The 19004-nt window shown below is 51.6% G+C and overlaps 7 protein-coding genes across 7 annotated transcripts; 4 read left to right on the plus strand and 3 right to left on the minus strand.

The window, feature by feature from the left end:
• Window positions 1-62: 62 nt before the first annotated feature.
• Window positions 63-4645, plus strand: V8C40DRAFT_103163 (5-oxoprolinase). Its single transcript, XM_083210686.1, has 3 exons — window positions 63-1318; window positions 1377-2635; window positions 2687-4645. The coding sequence occupies exons 1-3, from the start codon at window positions 284-286 to the stop codon at window positions 4473-4475; spliced, it is 4083 nt and encodes a 1360-aa protein (XP_083078251.1). The 5' UTR covers window positions 63-283; the 3' UTR covers window positions 4476-4645.
• A 2452-nt stretch (window positions 4646-7097) lies between these two features.
• On the plus strand, window positions 7098-8775 carry V8C40DRAFT_282682 (uncharacterized protein; the record flags this gene model as incomplete). Its single annotated transcript, XM_083221828.1, has 3 exons — window positions 7098-7202; window positions 7270-7894; window positions 8032-8775. The coding sequence occupies 3 exons, from the start codon at window positions 7098-7100 to the stop codon at window positions 8268-8270; spliced, it is 969 nt and encodes a 322-aa protein (XP_083078252.1). The 3' UTR covers window positions 8271-8775.
• Window positions 8367-9183, minus strand: V8C40DRAFT_233954 (uncharacterized protein). The gene is made up of 2 exons (XM_083213486.1): window positions 9093-9183; window positions 8367-9023 (listed from the first exon to the last, which is right to left on the minus strand). Exon 2 carries the CDS (start codon window positions 8931-8933, stop codon window positions 8667-8669), a length of 267 nt encoding a protein of 88 aa, XP_083078253.1. The 5' UTR covers window positions 8934-9023; window positions 9093-9183; the 3' UTR covers window positions 8367-8666.
• A 515-nt stretch (window positions 9184-9698) lies between these two features.
• Window positions 9699-12387, minus strand: V8C40DRAFT_233957 (uncharacterized protein). The gene is made up of 2 exons (XM_083213487.1): window positions 10858-12387; window positions 9699-10796 (listed from the first exon to the last, which is right to left on the minus strand). Exons 1-2 carry the CDS (start codon window positions 11670-11672, stop codon window positions 9887-9889), a joined length of 1725 nt encoding a protein of 574 aa, XP_083078254.1. The 5' UTR covers window positions 11673-12387; the 3' UTR covers window positions 9699-9886.
• Window positions 12388-13070: 683 nt separating this feature from the next.
• V8C40DRAFT_103227 (uncharacterized protein) lies at window positions 13071-13908 on the plus strand. The gene is made up of 2 exons (XM_083210687.1): window positions 13071-13805; window positions 13885-13908. Exon 1 carries the CDS (start codon window positions 13218-13220, stop codon window positions 13722-13724), a length of 507 nt encoding a protein of 168 aa, XP_083078255.1. The 5' UTR covers window positions 13071-13217; the 3' UTR covers window positions 13725-13805; window positions 13885-13908.
• V8C40DRAFT_233962 (uncharacterized protein) lies at window positions 13817-16387 on the minus strand. Its single transcript, XM_083213488.1, has 3 exons — window positions 16020-16387; window positions 15677-15893; window positions 13817-15619 (listed from the first exon to the last, which is right to left on the minus strand). Exons 1-3 carry the CDS (start codon window positions 16114-16116, stop codon window positions 14014-14016), a joined length of 1920 nt encoding a protein of 639 aa, XP_083078256.1. The 5' UTR covers window positions 16117-16387; the 3' UTR covers window positions 13817-14013.
• A 760-nt stretch (window positions 16388-17147) lies between these two features.
• Window positions 17148-18891, plus strand: V8C40DRAFT_233965 (DNA glycosylase). The gene is made up of 2 exons (XM_083213489.1): window positions 17148-17952; window positions 18024-18891. Exons 1-2 carry the CDS (start codon window positions 17240-17242, stop codon window positions 18556-18558), a joined length of 1248 nt encoding a protein of 415 aa, XP_083078257.1. The 5' UTR covers window positions 17148-17239; the 3' UTR covers window positions 18559-18891.
• Window positions 18892-19004: the final 113 nt, after the last annotated feature.

The raw sequence follows: 19004 nt of genomic DNA on the forward strand, positions 1-19004 counted from the left end.
AAGACTGGAGCTCTCCACACCCCGCCATCTAAAGTAGACGCTCATACGCCTTTGTCGGCAATCATCGCCTCACGTAGTTACACATTAATCCGACTTCGCTGTCTATGAGATAATTGCTCACTAAGCAGCTGAGTCGATGTATGTAATATATATTGTATCATCAAACTGTTAAAGTGCTTCTTTTTCTTATCAATCTCATCGTCTGTTTCTCAACACTCATTTTTGTGATACCCCTCCATCTCCATATTATCTTTTACGTTTTGTCATCTCACCATCACCCGCGATGGCAAATTCATCCAAGGAGCGCGGCATTCGCATAGCAATCGACCGAGGCGGCACCTTTACCGACTGCGTTGGCGAACACAATGGCGAGGAAATCATCATCAAGCTCCTCTCCGAAGACCCAGCAAATTACAAAGATGCGCCGCTTGAGGGCATCCGGCGCATCATGAGCCATTTCCTCAAGCGGGACATCCCCCGCGGCGAGCCCTTGGACACGTCCAAGATTGATTCCATCCGTATGGGCACCACCGTGGCGACGAATGCGTTACTGGAAAGGAAGGGCGAGAAGATTGCCATGATCGTCACAAAGGGGTTTAAAGACTGCTTGACGATTGGCAACCAGTCCAGGCCTAAGATCTTTGACCTGGCCATTAGGAAGCCGGATGTTTTATATGAGCAGGTCGTGGAAATTGACGAGCGAGTCACACTGGAGGATTATGCTGAAGACCCGGAGAGGAAAATCACAGCGACAGATGCTCAGGCGGGCACCAAGGAGGCCGAAGGCAAAGAGCTCGTCAGGGGTCTCTCCGGCGAGACGGTTAGGATATTGAGACGCCCTGAGCATGACGATATCAGAGAGAAGCTACAAAAGGTGTATGATTCGGGAATTCGCAGCATAGCCGTGTGCCTTATGCACGGATATACGTTCCCCGAACACGAAGCTCTGATAGGCAAGATCGCAAAGGAAATCGGCTTCCAACACATTTCACTCAGCCACGAGCTGATGCCCATGGTGAAGCTTGTACCGCGAGCAACTTCAGTCTGCGCAGATGCGTATCTAACTCCCGCAATCAGGAAGTACATTGATGGCTTTCAGGCTGGGTTTGAGGGAGGCCTGGGCACGGAGAGCGTCAAGCACGAAAAGGGTCCCAAGGGCGCTCGCTGTGAGTTTATGCAGAGTGATGGCGGTCTCGTTGATGTCGACAAATTTACTGGTCTCAAGGCCATTTTATCTGGTCCTGCAGGAGGTGTAGTAGGCTATGCTATGACATCCTATGATGAAGAGACGAGGGTTCCCGTTATTGGATTTGACATGGTAAAATCTTTCCTGCATATTAAGCTTCGAACTATGGTTAAATCTAACAATGAAATAGGGAGGCACTAGTACAGACGTTTCTCGATACGGAGAGGGCCGATATGAGCACGTCTTTGAAACAACCACTGCCGGCGTCACCATTCAGTCTCCTCAGCTTGACATCAACACTGTCGCCGCTGGCGGTGGCTCTCGTCTCTTCTTCCGCAACGGATTATTCGTCGTGGGACCTGAGTCCGCCGGTGCGCATCCCGGTCCAGCCTGCTATAGAAAAGGCGGTCCTGCAACTGTCACGGATGCCAACTTGTACTTGGGTCGCCTTCTGCCAGAATTCTTCCCCAAAATCTTTGGCAAAAATGAGGACGAGGGACTGGATCTGGAGGCGAGCAAAAAGGTATTGCAGGAGCTGACAGACCAAGTCAACCAAGAGACTGGAAAGAACTTGTCCGTAGATGAGGTCGCTTTTGGATTCCTGACAGTTGCAAACGAGACCATGACACGACCCATCCGGTCTATCACCGAAGCAAAGGGCCACGATACCTCTAAACACCGTCTAGCAACCTTTGGTGGTGCTGGCGGCCAACATGCTGTCGCCATCGCAGAGTCTCTCGGCATTAGCCAGATCCTTGTCCACCGATATTCATCTGTCCTCTCTGCCTACGGCATGGCACTTGCAGATGTTGTGGATGAGCGACAAGAACCTGATTCTTCAGTCTGGGAAGACAACGGCAAAGTAGTCACCGATCTGAAGGCCAAGATGGAGAAATTGAAGGACAAGTCACGAGCCGCTCTGAAAGACCAAGGTTTCGACGAGAACGAGATTGTGTTTGAGGAGTATCTCAACTGCAGATACCGCGGTACGGAGTCCGCTCTCATGATCATCAAGCCTAGCGAAGAAGAAGCAAAGGCGAGTTTCGATGGCAAAGACTGGGAATTTGGCAAGGCTTTTGTCAAGCATCATCGCTACGAGTTCGGTTTCACTCTGGATGATCGAGACATCATTGTAGACGACGTTAGAGTGCGTGGAATTGGAAAAAGTTTCCGCCACCAAGAAAAGACCATTGACCAGCAGCTCAAATCGATCAAAAGACAGGATGCTCCCTCGAAGAAGCAGCACAGTGAGCAGGAAGTCTACTTTGAAGGTGGTAGAGTCAAGACTCCTGTCTACAAGCTCAAGGACTTGAATGAGGGCGATGTGGTCAATGGACCAGCTATGCTAGCAGACGGAACTCAGACCATTGTTGTGACTCCACGCACCAAGGCCCTCATTACGGGAACACATGTCGTATTGGACATTTCAAAGGAAGGCTCCAAAGACGAGTAAGTTAAAAGACCTCCGTAACAAACCAGAACCGAACTAATTATGAATAGGTCCCACAACACCGGAGGAGACCGCGAGGTTGACCCCATCATGCTCAGTATCTTTGGGCACAGATTCATGGCCATTGCAGAACAAATGGGCCGAGCTTTGCAGAAGACGAGCGTCAGCACAAACGTCAAGGAAAGACTCGATTTTTCCTGTGCCATATTTGATGCTTCTGGCAACTTGGTGGCCAACGCACCACACTTGCCTGTACACTTAGGAAGTATGAGCCACTTGGTCCGTCGACAAGCAGAGATATGGAAAGGACGATTACAAAAAGGAGACGTCATCATCTCCAACCACCCTTCCTACGGAGGCACCCATCTTCCAGACGTGACACTGGTGATGCCCGCTTTCGATCCAAAGGGCGAGAACATCCTCTTTTACGCAGCATCCCGAGCTCACCATGCCGACATTGGTGGAATCAGCGCCGGCAGTATGCCACCGCACTCTCGCGAGCTATTCCAAGAAGGAGCCTCCATCAAGAGCGAAAAGTTGGTCAGCGGCGGTAAATTTGATGAGAAGCGGGTGATCGAGCTCTTCTACAATGAGCCGGCCCAGTACCCTGGATGCAGCGGTACTCGAAGCCTTGCAGATAACATCAACGACCTAAAAGCGCAGGTATCTGCCAACAACAAGGGTATCTCTCTCATTGAGACCCTGATCGATGAATACGGTGAAGAAACTGTCCAGTTTTACATGGTCAACATCCAGAAGAATGCCGAAATGTGCGTACGACGACTGCTCAAGGATGTCTATAAGCGATTTGAGGGCAAGGAGTTATCTGCTGTGGACTATATGGACGACGGAACTCCCATTCGGCTCAAAGTCACTATCGATCCTGAAGCAGGCGAAGCTGAGTTTGACTTTGAAGGAACTGGACCTGAAGTGTACGGCAACATTAATGCTCCTCAGGCAATCACTTTCAGTGCCATCATCTACTGCCTACGCTGCCTCATCTCTGAAGATATCCCCTTGAACCAAGGATGCCTGAAGCCGATCCACGTCAAAATTCCTCCCAAATCTCTCCTTTCGCCATCTGGTAACGCGGCTGTGGTTGGTGGAAACGTACTCACCAGTCAGCGAATTACCGATGTGGTTTTCAAGGCCTTCCAAGCCTGCGCTGCCAGCCAGGGATGCTGCAACAACCTCACATTCGGCTTTGGAGGGAACCAATCCGGCAAGGAAGCCGTCAAGGGCTTTGGCTACTACGAGACCATTGCAGGTGGAAGTGGTGCCGGACCCGACTGGGTTGGCACGAGCGGCGTGCACGTCCATATGACCAACACGAGAATCACAGACTCGGAGATCTTTGAGCGAAGATATCCCGTCATCTTGAAAGAGTTTTCCATTCGAAAAGGATCGGGAGGCGATGGCCAGCACCGCGGTGGCGACGGAGTCATCCGAGATATAGAGTTCCGCATACCCCTGCAAGTGTCCATCCTTAGCGAGAGACGTGTATACCGCCCATATGGCCTGAACGGTGGCGAGGACGCCCAGTGTGGATTGAACCTGTGGGTGAGAAAAGTGGAAAAGGCGAACTGGGAACGGTCCCTCAAGAAGCTCCAAGGAGAAAAAGACTCAGGGGAGACGGAATATGAAGAGCGGCACATCAACCTAGGAGCCAAAAACACGGCTGCCATGTCGGCAGGGGACCGCATCATCATATGCACCCCGGGAGGCGGAGGCTGGGGAAAGCCAGGCGAAAAGAGCCAAGAGAGAAAAAGAGCGGATGTCACTGAGAGCTGGAGCAAGGGCAGTTTTGCAGCCAGAGAAGAGACTGCCTTGCAGGCTTAGTTAGGGAATTTCCAAGTAGCAGATGTAAAAGCAGGCAGCAGATATTTTGAAAAGACAAGGGTCATGATTATGATATAAACAGGGAAACTGATCACCTTCCGTAAGCTGGGCTGAATGTTGAAGGATCCGTAGGAGCAGCCTGATCCGCGCCACAGACCAGTAAGCAGTAATCTCAGCCCTATTTACAAAGTATGTACATACTTGTTTGGTCTCAAAAAACAACCAACTTGATCGAGATCCAAGTTGCATACGACCAGCCAACGCCTTCCAATAGGGGTATAAGCCAACCCCCGGTCAAGTCGCGAATTTAGAACACGATACCGTTCGCTAGACTCCTATTCAGCAAAGACTGCTGCTGCCCATTAGCCAGTAAAATGGTGCTCTTTTTTCAGCTTCAGCCCTACGAGTCAGGCTGCCGATCTCCGATGTGCCGTGGTTGCATCCTTGGCCCCCAAATCCTTCGAAGCGTAGCTGCTGCAGTAGGCCAGCATACAGCATACATCTCTGCACTCTGCCGGGCGTGTGCTAAAACTTTTGTGACCTTGCATGCTACTCTTCTCGCCAATTACAAGGCGTACCAACGGGTTTGTAGGGGAGTGAGGCTCCGCCGTTGGTGCTCCTGAGCGCGATGCGGTGGGATCGGTTGATCGATTCACGATGATTTTGGATGTATCGCCTTTTCTCACCCTAGGCCTAGCCCGAGGAAAGATCCGAGCCGTGGTGCTTGTTCTAGCCCCACAACGAGTTGTCTTCTATGTGCCGAGGCCATTCTAACATATCGTGTAAGTTGTTGGTCTTCTAGAGCTTCATAAAGTGTCGTGTCGTTCTATAACTCCCTCTTGATTACGGAACCCGAAAACGGAGAAAGAACCAGTTTTTGACGCACGGCCATTACGTGTTATTCTGTCGAAAAGTGCCTCAATCCCCGTAGCTTCGTTTCGTCGGCTGCAGATTTGAGTTTTGCCATAACCCCGACACAATCGTCGGCCGACATAAATGGCCGAATGTCCACCCCCTTGTCGACTCCATATAAGAGATGTTGACCCAAACACCCAGCACACCGTACTCGTACCTGCAAGCACAATGGGAATCCTCAGAAACGGAACAAAGGACTGTGATCGTCGGGGAACCGGATACACAACACGTGCATTGCATACTCACCGTTGTACTGACCGGGTACCCTGCCTGTCTCGGCTAAATTGACACTTTTTTTTTGCTTGTCTTCCTTGATTGAGGCCATGAAAGCCGCCTCCGCTTTCTGCATGATTTTGGCCCTGGTTAGGCAGCGTTAGATGCATCTCTTTAGCGGTAGCGACGCCGCTATCATGCTCCTCTCCGATAGCAAGCTTTGCCAAAGTCGACACTAAGGTTTTTGGATTCCGAGGCCGTTCGGCATCTTGTGATTCTTAACAGCGGCTTATCAATGCGGCAGATTTCTCTTTTGCTCCTTGTCTCTCTTGTCTTTTTTGAAACCCCCCCTTTTTTTGGTTGGAGCGGCTCTGCTGGTGCTTCGCATCCTTGTCCTGTTTCCACAGGAACCTAGCCCAAAGAGAAGTGGTGGATGCATGAAATGATAGACATCACATCCTTTTTATCTGTCTTGCCCGCCAGCTGACCAGAAGAATGGAGATGGCTTCGTTTACACAAAACCGCCCTCCGTCCAATGGGCTCCCGGCAGAAGCCCGTGCCCATGCCACAAAGATTCCAGACCCTGGGCGGCAGGTTGGTTCACCACTCCGGCACTCTATGCCGAAACTGTGCTTAGCTGTCTGAAACCCTTCTTGTCCCTTTTTTTTTCAATGAGATCTCCCGGTGAGGCGATCAGTGGCCCATACATACACATGTAGGAGCGGCGGAACCAGTTCGTTCGTTTCCCCACAAGGAACCACAAACGCTGCGATGCTGCATCGTCACCCATCTATCACTCAACCGAGGCGCCAAAAAAAAACTGTGCCCTGATATCACCTGCTTCACAGGCCACCATTCCGTAAACAAAAGATGCGGCCTACTCGGGCCTTTCCGGCCGGAGGGCCAAAATATGCATGTAATAAGGAACCGTCTCGTACTGGCCGCCTTTTCTGCCGCCCTAAGCAGCACACACATTGGCTCTGCGGCATAAGTGAAAGGAAGTGTATCCCGAAACAGAAAAAAAAAAAGGCCAGGCTTGCCCACAGCAGCTCGTTTCCCTTCCCCCCCTCTCATTCCCTCCCTTCACCGGGTCTCTCTTGTGACTACAAGTAAGAGCAAAAGTCGGAGAGGGTGGCGTATCTGGGCGATTACGGGTGCGTGTTCTCACACATATGTATGTGGCCTTTTCCCGCGGCAGGCCAAGACGTCTGTCCCATTCGTTCGCTCTGCGTGTCGCATATGCACGGCAATTGCAGCATGGTGTGTGTATGGGCGAATGTAACGTCAATGTCGCGGAAAATCGAAGGGCCCCCCCAGTTTGGTATTTATACGCACATGAACCGCACACTACGTCGCGACGCCATTAAAGCAAGGACATCCGGGGGAAGATAAAAAGCAGCAGCAGCACGACGACACATTTACGCCTAGAGAAAGAGGGCAAAAAACACAAAAAGGAACGGCGGCCCCCGAGCTGGCCGCGGAAACGGTACCATCATGATGCGGATTGCAGTCGCCGGCGGAAGAGGCTTCGGGTTCCTGCTGGCGACGGAACTGGCACAGGCGGCGAACGCCTACAACGTCGTCGTTCTATCAAGATCTGTTGGGTTTTCCGCGCCATACGTTCCCGTCAGGCTCAGAGCTTTTTCGTGTTAACCCTGCGGCGCAGGCAAGACCCGAATTCGATCAATTTGACGTCCAAGTTCACGTCGTGGACTATCACGACCACGGCAGCCTTGGCTATGCGCTCCAGGGGGTCGACCTGGTCATATCAACAATCTCGGGCGCCGAGCAGCTGAACCTCATCGACGCTTCAGGGCGCGGGCGCGTCCGCATGTTTGTGCCCTCGGAGTTCGAAGGGTCGCTCAGCCGCCGACAGTCACGCAACGGCAACGGCAACGATCCCCTGGATCGTGGGTCATCACAGGCTCTCGCTTTGCTGAAGCAGTGGTCCGAATCATCACGAATGAAATACACCGTCTTCTCGTGCGGCCTCTTCATGGAGCGGTTTCATCCCTACGGACTCGCCAATACGTTCAACATCGGCCACGGCTCTGGCGTTGGCGGCGCGGGCGAATTCCTCGTCAACTTTAGCACGGCCACGGCCGAGTACGCAGAGCGAGACTCCAAGGGCCATTCAGTACGTGTCTGCCTGACATCGGTGTACGACGTGGTGCGATACGTCGTGGCAGCCGTCGACCTGGGACCCTCACATTGGCCCCAGGAGTTTACTATGTGCGGGGACCGGATGACAGTCCGAGACCTCATCAACGCTTGCAGCACCGCCTCCAATGGTTAGTTTGCCCTTTGCCCCCTTTTCCCTTCTGCTTGCCCACCCAATTCCATCCTCAGACTTACTTCCTGGGATACCCTCGCCAGGAAAGCTGGCAGGTGACACAAAACACAAAAGAGCTAACGTAGATGTCGTCAGCGGTGTTTACGCGGCACGTACGGCAGTACGCGGAGCTGGAGACGTACCTCAGCTACTCTGCTCAGCTGTGCGACTATGACAAGGTGGCATACTATCAGAGGCTCGTTGCGACGGCCAACGGGCGATACGATTTTTCGCAGGCGACGCTGAATGAAGCCGTCAACGGGAGGAGCAGCGTCAACGTACAGCCAGTCACATTCGGCGCCTGGTTAGCAAGCATATGGACTCAAGCATTTTGACGGCACGGAGTTTGATCTTGTTCTTTTTTTTTTCCTTCTTCTTTTCTTCTTCTTCTGCTTCCCCTTTTTTATCTTTTTATTTTTTACTTTTATCTTCCTCTTGTTTTTTTTTTCTGGGCACTAACAAACATGTCACGGACTGGAGCGGGCGTTGCGTCGGGCTTGCTTCCTTTGGGCAGCCCCTGAGGGAAAAAGCAAACAAAATAGTCCATGGGATAAACTGGGAATGAATTGGACCAACGAGCTGGGAGCGATTAAACAAAAAACATAGCTATCAAATACCTGCATCTTGGAGCACTTGCTCGCAGTGGCCTGTAACAGATAGATACAAAAGGCTCACTTGACTTCACCTCTGCCGTGGCACGAAAGAGTACCTGATGTGTACAGGCAGTATCACTACATTTTACATGGGGAATGGATGGAAATAGCACTGAACGATACCCAAAGGCCAATTTCCGCAGCGGTCGGCCGAGCACGCCCAGGCCGTGTCTGGCTCATTTCCCATGCTTCCGGTGATTCGTCTGCTCTCGTCCCGACTGTCTCAGACTGGCAGCCACTTCGTAAGCACTCGATTCTTTGCTGCGTGTTGGCAGTCAGCCATTGGGTCACGACGAGTCCGCGCAAAAAGCCACAGAGGGCGAGAAGCGACACCGTCTCACACATGTCTCGAGCGGGAATCTGACTTGTGATGGCCCTTTGACGAGAGGTTGGATTTGAGAAAAAACAAGAAACAGGCGAGCTGAAAAAAAAGGGCTGGGCATGAAATAAACGGGTTAGTACGGAAATCGCATGGAGGAATCAAAGGATGTCGCTTGCGTGTACCTTGCGGCGTGGCTGGATTTAACCCACGCACCACACGGGACGGCAATCAGGTACCCGAATAATACATGTGCTTGATTTATGTATATGTATGTCAGCTCGCCCTTTTTTTGCGTCTATTGTACTCGTATACCTACTAGGTATTTTTCGCTTCTGCCTACCATTGAAGGTACGAAGCATATCGGGCTGAAACCCCCACAACGGGAAGACGGGACGATACGAGGCAATGAGGCAATTCAGCGGCCGGTAGCTGTCGGGATGTTTTCCCCGGGGAATTTCGCGGTGGCTGACACTTGGCGTTTTCGGGAATGATTTGACGGATGGATGCCTAAGAAATGATCCGACTGATCAGGTACGGCTTATCGGCTGTTAATGACGCAGCATAAACAAGATGCACATGTATCCCAAGAACATACTCGCCAGATGAAGAGGGTTTGGATGGATAGAGGCCACAAGAATTGGATGAGTACATTGCCAGCGGTGATTCATATGGGGAGTAACTTCATGTATCTCACGCTTGAGCGACTGCTTTTGAGTAGCTACATATGTATTATAGATGGAGGAAGCAACTTTCTTATATCTGGGGTTTCAAATATCTGCCATCTAGGTACTATTACTACTTATTAAAACGTATTACATATAGCCAAAAGATTTTCACCTAATACCTCCCTCTGCGCGGTGTACTTTATCATCTAGGACATTGAAGGACAGCAACTCTTTCGATACGTCATCTTCTGGCGTTGAATAGATCTAACGTATGGTTGTGCAAGATGAATATGTATCCTCCGACTCAAACGCTACGCCTCCGTCTCAGGGTCAAACTCGTCGCCAAACTCAGTCACAATCCACAAACAGAAAGCCTCCCAGTCCACCCTCCACTGCTTAAGTCTATCCGCTTTTACACCGCTTCCGAGGCTGGCCTCTTGAATGCCCTTAACCCATTGCTCCTGGTCTTGGTCCTCAAACGTTGACCACCGAACGCTATTTTCGGCCAAGCTGCCAAGTCCAGCCAAGCCCAAGTTATCCCAGCCTTGAAGGGCTTGCCAAAAGTCGTGGGACATGCCCGCCGTGTTTTGGCCCAGCATTGCCGGATCATCGTTGCAGAGACTGCACGGGACTCCGCGGGCAAGGAGGGCTGGCAGTGGGTGGGCGGTAACAGATCCACAGAGTCGGAGGACTTCGTTTGAGATGGGGCACGATTCAATGAGGATACGCTTGTCTTTGACCATATCAATGAGAAGAGGGTGTTTATATAGACTGAATCCGTGACCTATGCGGCGAGTGCCCAGCAATATGGCATCAAATAGGTTGTTGTCTGTGCTAGAGCCATCACCGAGCGTTTCACCTGCGTGGAAGTAAAAAGGCAGGTTGACGCCCTCCTGCGAACACTGCTTTCGGAACCAGAACAGTTCAGGTAGTAGGTTTACCAGCGGCTTGCCGAGATCCTCGGGTCCGACGACGTCGTATCCTGCTATGAGGTTGGGGAACTCCATCTTCGTCGTGATGCAGTGATCCATGTTCTCAACTATACGCCGAGTCTCAAAGCTCCGGAGAGTTGTCCAGATGAGCGTGAGGCCCCAGAAGCCCTTGCCTTCTTCGGAGGCTTTAAACTTGGCGACTTCCTCTAGAATGACCTTGCACATGTGGCTGTAGTCCGTCTCCGGTTCCTCCCTACGATCACGGCAATAGTCGAGTGGCCATGTGAATCTATAAGTAGTGTAAGTCTCGAAATAGTCTTTAGAATGTCATAGACGTAGGATTTTCATACCGAAGTTCGGCCCAGTTGACCCCGTCAGCCTTGAGAAGCCCCATCAGACGCCGCAAAAAGGCACGGAACATGGGCTCGTAGTGTATCATGGTCGCAACGACGACAAAGCACTTGGCAAACTTTTCCCAGATGGCATCAATACCGTGGTGCTGCTCGTGGCTGTCGATAAGTGAGAGCGTACACCGGCTCTTGAGCCACTTCAAGAACCCCGGCCGGCCGCCTTCGGGAAACTCGTCAGCCACCTTGGTGAGCAGCAGAAACGAGCCCGGCTCGTAGCTCTCCTCCCATATCGACCCGTCTACCCTTTCCTTGGCCCTGAATCTAAAACGCACAACTGAGTTCTCTCTGGACTCATCCGTTGTGAGAGGCACGTCGCTGGACATGTGCATGCCGGGGGTCTTGAGAAGCTCGCCGAGAATAAAGTCAAAGTCCACCATCGCGTCCATGTGGGCATGCAGCAGAGATCCCTTGGGCATACGGCGCACAATCTTCCACAGGTTGGTCTTCTCCATGCGGTCCTTGGCCATCATGAACATCATGCCCGGGAAGATGCTCTGCTTGGTCTCCTGGGCCAGCTGCTCCTCGACGCTGGGCGTCCAGACGGTGGCTTGTTCATGGGCACGGATGCGGTCGACGATGGCGCAGGCGCGTCTGGCGATTGGCGACAGGGATTTGCGAAAGGACGCATCTGACCTCGTCTCCTTCTCCTTGCCGATGAGGCTCTCACGGCCCGCCAGATACTGCTTCACGAAGGGATCCGACGTGGTGGGAATGTCGTGGGAGAGCTCCTCCCACAGGTCATCAGGCATGGGCATTTTGGGCGAGTTGCTGGCACGGTATTTGGCGTTCCGTTCAATCACATGCGCTTTGCGAGGAGAGTAGGATTAAGAATCAACGAGGAAACAAAGACAAGGATGGGGAGACAAGGATAGTCCGAGGATAGACGAGAAGCGGTCTGCCGTATGGAGTCCGGGCTTGCCTTGTGAAATCTCGGCCGGCTCCGAGACGGGGCTCCGGGGGGAAAGCTGTAGTAAAGGATTTGATTTGAGCAGTGAGTGAGTCACGACCGAGCCGACAGTGGAACTTTTGGCAGCCTCGTGGTTGATTTAGATTGCGCTGGTCAAAATGACACCGATTGCCGTGAAAACGCGTCAAAAATCCGGATGGTATGCAAGTGGGATTTCACGCGGCTAGACTCGCATGTGGCTTGAGTGGAGGCTAAATTGCATGTAATTTGGAGAGACAGCCCTATTGCAAGATTTTGCTCTGTACATAATCTCTGGTGCCATGGTCATGCGAAGAAACTTGAAATTAGACGTCTTTTCTTTGGACAAGGAGGCAAAATTGAATGTCTCACTCGGCCCAGCCTGTCATCTTACCGGTGACCCATCCACAAATAATGTTGAGAATACTATTACTCCGTACTTGTGCTCTGATTAATACATCGCATGCATACGAGTGCTCCGTCCTGTGAAAAAGTTCACGAAACATTACCCCAATCACAAACAGGCAGGACAAATCTTGCCTGGCAGGCCTGGCTACTTATTAGTCAATTCTTAAGCTTACCTACTACTTCGCCCTGCAAGACCAATCACGTAAAAACCGCAGTGCTATTTGTCAATTGAATCCAAATCGCTCCAAACGTGACCATCCCGTCAGATCACAACCCAAACCCCTGCAATCACAGCCAAACAAGCAACCATTCGCAGCCCCCGGACGACGCATCTTCCCCTCACAAACTGCCGTTCCCCATCACCAACAGTAGGTTGAAACTCCCGTCTTGGCCAGTCATCGCACAGAGCAGCCTGTGATCGGGCATCTTGCGCCCGAAAGGGGGAATCCGCTACTGGCCAGAGCTAGACATGCTCTCGACGCTGATTCGCCACGTCCGTCACCAAGCTTCCGGGGGATATCACTGGCAGGGCGCTTACAGCCTTTTGTTTCAAAAATTAAACTGGAAAAAAAGTATAATCGCTGGTGGAGCTTGGGTCAAGTGCCATTCAATGTCTCGGGACGGGCAATGCGCTGTGATGGACGTGATGGTCACTTACATTGCGGATTCTTAGCTTCACCTGTCCAGCCAATGCGGCGAGATGACAATGTTCATTGCACGGATCCTTTTTTGCCGGTGCGATGTAGCGGTAGAGGTCGAGGCTGAGGTTCAAGTATAAATTGCCTCCTCTTCCTGGTGTAAGTTGCATGGAGTATACTTGTTATTGTTCGACAACACCTTGGAGAAGATTCCACTCGGTCGAAGCACTAGATATACTGGTGTTTTGAATCAACTACCACTCGGCATCATCATAAATCCCAATCTAAAAAAAACTCTTTATAAAGCTCAACATTGAACAAGCTACAAAATGCTCTCCTCCAAGTTATTCTTCCTCCTCTTTTCCTCATTATCATCTGCCGCCGTTATCCCACGGGATAATAGCGTACCACCCGGCTACTGCTGCTTCACGCTCTCAGATTCGTCAACTGGCAAAACCGTTGAGCAGAGTACGGATTACGGTTTCCTCTACTTAGATGCAAGCCAGCCGCTGGGCTCGTATTGCATCAATCTCGCGGACACCACTCGGCCCATTCTGTGGGGTGATGGCTTCAACAACGCTTGCATCATTGCCTGGGATGGACACTTTCAGTGCCTGGATCCTACTCCTGGTGATGACAAGTGGGCACTAGGTCATAACGGCAGCAGTAGCAGCACTCCTTTGTTGCTACATAACGGCTCTCCCACTTATCAAGCGTGCCCCAATACAAGCGGAGGCGAATTCATCTCGTCTGGAACCACAGGAGTATCTGGATGTAGGAATATCCAGCTGGAGGCCACAGGTCTTAAGGGAACATGCACGGGCTTCACCAGTTAAACAAATATCCGCTTCGAACCGCTTGATGCTATCCAGATATCTTCACCGAAAACTTTTGGACTACGCAGGAACAGAGATTAGGTATAGATGTCTTCTCTCAACTTCTTTCATGTAAATATTATGCAGCTACTGAGTGCCGGTCACTCAAATATTTTGTTAGATATATTATAAAGTACATAGTAACCGCCAAGAAATGCAATATTGTTCAAATCCCTATCCACCTTACCCATCCTAAATCCTTAAAACAAAAGAAAATGATGATGGCATATGATCAAAATACAGCTATTTGTTACAATTTCGAAATTATTTCCCTGTTCACAGCCTCCGCCTCCTCGACACCGTAGACAATAGTCAGGTCCCTGCTCAGCTCCTCCGCCGTAGTCTTCCTGCTGCGCTTCTCCCTCGAAAACTTGTCTTGGACAAACCGGTGGAAGATTTCTTGCGCCGCCTCGTTCCCATCGGTACTGGCATCAACGAAGAGCAACAAGGAAATGAGAATTTCGGCAATGTCCCACAGAATCTCTCTGCCCTCGCCAACCAGGTCACCTTGCTTCTTTTCGTCAATGTATGTTCGCATAGCAGTCCACTTGGCTACGGGGTCCCAGTCAGGGGGCTTAGAGACAGTAGTTTCGTTCTTCAGGGCGTATGAAGTTTTGATAAAGTTCTCGAGAGCATCCAGCGACTGAGCGCCTGTTTTGGGATGCTTGAGAGCGCGAATCATATCCGTGCATAAGACGTCGGTTGTGCCCTCCCAGATGGGTAAAACACAACAGTCGCGGTAGAGTCGGGCCACGTTGAGATATTCCTGCTCTTCGTTGACGAGATAGCCCACGCCGCCAAGCGATTCCATGCATGAGTAAAGCAGCGGGACAGACGCCTTGCACACGTAGGCTTTGGCGAGTGGCACAACGATGCGGAGGAGTGGATCGATGAGCCGGTCTGCTGGCGTGAGAGCGGCGAGAGCCGACGTTGGGGGCGTCGCTTCGTGTTCTGAAATGCCCAAAAGATAGCCACAGAAGTTGCTGAGGAGCATCAATCCGTGATACTCGGCCGTCAGGTTCGCCAGAGTGCGCATATGTAACGTGCTCTCGGTCAGCTTCATCCGGGCACCGCGGCCAGCCCCAACTTCTCGTCGACGAGCATACGCCCTAGCAATGCCCAATCCGCGACCAACATAACCGCACGCTGTGACGACATTGTGAATCCTAGTGAGAGTCAAGATTGTGCTAATCTCTTGGATGCCCTTGCCCTCTTCACCAATCTTCCAGCCGCGCATATCTTCAAGCACGAGCTCGGCAGTCGGAAGCGACTGTGTGCCCAGCTTGTTCTTGAGCCGCTGGATCCAGACGCCGTTGAGTCGAGATCCGTTCGCTTTGGGGTGTCCAGTCATGGTTTTGGCAGTTGGGTCGTGTCGCCGCATGGGCGCGAAAAAGGTGCTCAGTCCCCCTTGAGAGGTGCGGGCGAGCAGAATGGTCATGTTGGAGTCTGTCGCAGACGAGAACCATTTGAATCCATTGATACTCCAGGGTCCGAGGGGTATCTTGCCTTCTCTCGATGCGAGAGCGCCCTCAGCTTCTTCGGGTTGGTAGGTGGCAACAGTCTCAGTCTGGGATACGTCGCTGCCTCCAGAGCGTTCCGTCATCCACTGACCACTCGTCCAGGCAACGCTTGGATCACGAGAGATGAGGCGGCGGTAGGCATCTTCAAAGACCTTGCGCTCCGCCTCGCTGATGCGTCTAGACGCCAAGTGCCTCCTGAGTAGAGCAGCCGCGCCATCTTGCATCGCAGAGGGGCAGGTCACATTGGCAGACGAGGCCTCCCAGAGGTGAAGACGCAGAAACTGTAGAGGACGAGAAAATGCGCCATATGGCGTATCATAGCCAGTGGCAACGATGCTAACGAGTTCGCGTCAGCAATTGGAGACGATCTGAGGCCGCTTTGAATCGACTTACCCCCTAGAAAGGCCAAACTTTTGCAGCTCGCGCCATCCCTCACCAGTCACCAGTTCACCATGCCATCTGCCAAAGGCATCGCGGCCGCTGCCCTTGAGATAGGGCTTGTTGCGCTCGGCATCTGTGATCCAGGCGAACACCTCGTCGGAGAGGACATCCCTACCCAAGGCTGCGACTTCAGCCTCGACCTCTGTAATCACGCTAAAGGGGAGGAATACTGCGCAAGCTATGTCAGCGATCTAACTGTCCTTGCAGCACGGCAAATGGCTACGCGTGGTGGATTGCTGGGCTAGGCGTCGGCGACGGGCCGGTTGCCTTTTGTTTACATGCACGTGGGACTCACGTTTGAAGCATCTTTGAAAGGAAACATCGTCATAGAACTGGTTCGGCAAAATCGGCGGAGGCTGGAAGAAACCCTTGTTCGCCCCCGAATGCTCCATCAGGCTGCGGGTAGTGGTGCCAGCAGGCACAGATACAGGCAATCAATCAATCAATCAAATCTGGGGTTCGCGTCCGTCGCGCAAGAAATGGCGTTTGCAGAGAGACGAGATGCCGGACGGAGGAATTAACAAAGACAGGGGGGCAGACAAGCAGCTGATATACGCAGCGGCCGCAGCTGAAGGCTCGTGTGTTTTGGCGCCAGAGATTTAAGATTGTCCCCAGCTTACTACACGGACATGGAGGTCACTCTTGTCAGACCCAAGTCTGTCGGTTTCATGGCTGTTCGTTCGTCGTGCCGCCTCTCCCTTGGCCGAAAATGGTGGTGTGGAGACCCAGGGTCAGCCGAGGCTTGAGCTGGAAGAGCGATGCTGAACATTATTGGAACTTGAAAATGCAGCTGATGATGCAGCGGAATATTTCCGTTGTTTACAGGATGGTATTGTTTAGACGATGCTGATCTCATAGAAACGAGAACAGAGCTGCGGGGTGCTTTCAATAGTATGGGGAAGCGTGCTGCCCAGTAGTACAGCTTCAATAACTGCTGACCACTTGATGCACATTAAGATGATGTTGCAGAGAGAATAGAGACTTACAGCAGTAGATAGCATCTCATAGAAGACGCTCATAATTTAAAGAGGCACGCTACAGTACTTGATCAAACTAAATCAAATATATAATCAAACGAAACAAAGATTACTCAATTGTGGCTCGATCAATGATAGATGAAAAAGGGTACCTACTCCATACTAAAGTCCGAGATTCAGCGGCTCCACGTATCAACGCTACCCTACATTTTTCAATCAAAATATCCCATCGAAACGCTGTATATTAGATATATGCTGAATTCAAACATACAAATCCCAATGATAGAATTAGTTTCACTATTTCATCTCTAGATCGTAGACATTATGCATTTCAATTTCCAAATCCAGATGACTACCCAAAATGGAGTGGCCCCTCCCACTTACCAGTTTATGCAGCTTCCGCGTCGGATCCGAATCTTCGGAACGCTTTAAATCAACCCGCCACTTTCCTCTCTTACATATAACTCATCTGCTCACGACAATTCACGTCACGAATTTTCACAACATGGCCGTCAAGTGATTGACAAGATCATTGAAAATGCGCACATCACGAATATCAAAAGATACGGCCAAGCTCTTGGAGCGAGCCGCAGGTTCAGCCTCGCCACCGCGACGCACGACGCGATCTTCGCTGGCACGGTTCGCCCTCAACGCAGCCTCTTCAAGCACGACGAGCACCTCACAGACGCCCGATATCGAAGACAGCATCGGCCCGCCTTCAAATAAGCGAAGAAGAGGCTCCGATGCCTCATTTTCCAGCGATTTCACCAAGCTCGAGTCTGACGATGAGGACGACAAGTTCGACGCGATAGCTGCGGCCCCTTCGAAGAATGTACGCCGTGCACCCGCTCGCGCCCGCAAACCCGCGCGCAAAGTTGCTGATCCGGCGACGGGGGAAACTTCCATCTCGCCGCCATCCGACTGGGAAGAGATGTATAATGTAGTCAGGAAGATGCGCGCCCCGGGTGGTGCCGCCTATGGTGCAGCCGTGGATACAATGGGCTGCGAGCGTCTGGCGGACAGGAATGCTTCGCCAAAGGACCAGAGACTGCACTCACTGATTGCGTTGATGCTCTCCAGCCAGACAAAGGATACGGTGACGGCTGTGGTGATGAGGAAACTACAGACAGAGCTGCCGGCGTACAAACCGGGGGCTCCGGTGGGCTTGAATCTGGACAATTTGCTGGCAGTGGAACCCAATATGCTCAATCAGATGATTTGGGCGGTTGGCTTTCACAATAACAAGACCAAGTTTGTCCATCCCAGGTCATGTTTTTACGGATATACTACGTTGATGCTAACCATCCGGTCTCTTAACGCAGGTACATCAAAAAGACTGCCGAGATCCTCCGCGACGAATGGAACGGCGATATCCCCGATACGGTGGAGGGCCTCACGTCTCTACCCGGCGTCGGTCCCAAGATGGCCTATCTCTGCCTATCGGTAGCCTGGAACCGCACCGAAGGTATTGGCGTCGACGTACACGTCCATCGCATCACTAACATGTGGGGGTGGAACAAGACTAAGAATCCCGAGGAGACGCGGCTGGCCCTGCAGTCGTGGCTACCCCACGACCGCTGGCGTGAGATCAACAGCCTGTTGGTTGGATTGGGGCAGGCTGTATGTCTTCCCGTAGGCCGGCGTTGTGGTGAATGTGATTTGGGATTACAGGGGCTCTGCAAAGCGGCCGAAAGGAAGAAGGTTCTTGAGGGGAGAAGGATCAAAGGAGAGGCGATCAAGGAAGAGACGATTAAGATTGAAAAAATAGAGGACCAGGGAGCAGTCGGCGGCGCATTTGTCAAGGTTGAAGCCATCGTCAAGGAAGAAGTCAAGGTCAAGCAGGAGCAGGAGGACTAGGCGACTGTCGTATTGGCGATAGACACATGGTCGCCGACTTCGCTCGCTGATCACAAAGTCCGTGGAGTTTGCGGTCAGCCACGTTGCAACCACATGTAAGCATATTACTGGTCTTTTTGACCCTTTTTGCAGCAAATTTTTGTAGATACAGTAGACGCATGTATATAGCACCAGAGCGATAGTCTAGACCATGTCTTACAAATGTACGTTTATACGATGATAATACGATGGTAGAAACTTTGTTTGGCTGATGGCTCGATTTCCGTATTCATTTGCACACTGTTATTGCATGTGTGATATTACATGTCTGTACATAATGTCGCCTTATCTCACATAACATTGGTGGGCAGGGATCGGATCACTTGATGCTCGGTCCGTAATTATGAGTTACACGTAGCTTGTCGCCATCGTCGGATCGAGACGGTCGCTTTCGGAGGTCAGTCGGT

This window comes from Trichoderma camerunense, assembly GCF_050948025.1.
Source record: "Trichoderma camerunense strain CBS 138272 chromosome Unknown V8C40scaffold_2, whole genome shotgun sequence".
NCBI lineage: Eukaryota > Fungi > Ascomycota > Sordariomycetes > Hypocreales > Hypocreaceae > Trichoderma > Trichoderma camerunense.

What these genes read in the sequence shown, in the direction of transcription:
- V8C40DRAFT_103163 (XM_083210686.1), top strand. Translation starts at nt 284, where the DNA reads ATGGCAAATTCATCCAAGGAGCGCGGCATTCGCATAGCAATCGACCGA. An exon ending in CCGTTATTGGATTTGACATG is followed by an intron (nt 1,319 to 1,376) that starts GTAAAATCTTTC and finishes ACAATGAAATAG; the next exon opens with GGAGGCACTAGTACAGACGT. An exon ending in AAGGAAGGCTCCAAAGACGA is followed by an intron (nt 2,636 to 2,686) that starts GTAAGTTAAAAG and finishes AATTATGAATAG; the next exon opens with GTCCCACAACACCGGAGGAG.
- V8C40DRAFT_233954 (XM_083213486.1), bottom strand. Translation starts at nt 8,933, where the DNA reads ATGTGTGAGACGGTGTCGCTTCTCGCCCTCTGTGGCTTTTTGCGCGGA.
- V8C40DRAFT_233957 (XM_083213487.1), bottom strand. Translation starts at nt 11,672, where the DNA reads ATGCCCATGCCTGATGACCTGTGGGAGGAGCTCTCCCACGACATTCCC. An exon ending in GTCAACTGGGCCGAACTTCG is followed by an intron (nt 10,797 to 10,857) that starts GTATGAAAATCC and finishes CACTACTTATAG; the next exon opens with ATTCACATGGCCACTCGACT.
- V8C40DRAFT_103227 (XM_083210687.1), top strand. Translation starts at nt 13,218, where the DNA reads ATGCTCTCCTCCAAGTTATTCTTCCTCCTCTTTTCCTCATTATCATCT.
- V8C40DRAFT_233962 (XM_083213488.1), bottom strand. Translation starts at nt 16,116, where the DNA reads ATGGAGCATTCGGGGGCGAACAAGGGTTTCTTCCAGCCTCCGCCGATT. An exon ending in CTTTCAAAGATGCTTCAAAC is followed by an intron (nt 15,894 to 16,019) that starts GTGAGTCCCACG and finishes TAGCTTGCGCAG; the next exon opens with TATTCCTCCCCTTTAGCGTG. An exon ending in AAGTTTGGCCTTTCTAGGGG is followed by an intron (nt 15,620 to 15,676) that starts GTAAGTCGATTC and finishes CGAACTCGTTAG; the next exon opens with CATCGTTGCCACTGGCTATG.
- V8C40DRAFT_233965 (XM_083213489.1), top strand. Translation starts at nt 17,240, where the DNA reads ATGCGCACATCACGAATATCAAAAGATACGGCCAAGCTCTTGGAGCGA. An exon ending in TTTCACAATAACAAGACCAA is followed by an intron (nt 17,953 to 18,023) that starts GTTTGTCCATCC and finishes CTCTTAACGCAG; the next exon opens with GTACATCAAAAAGACTGCCG.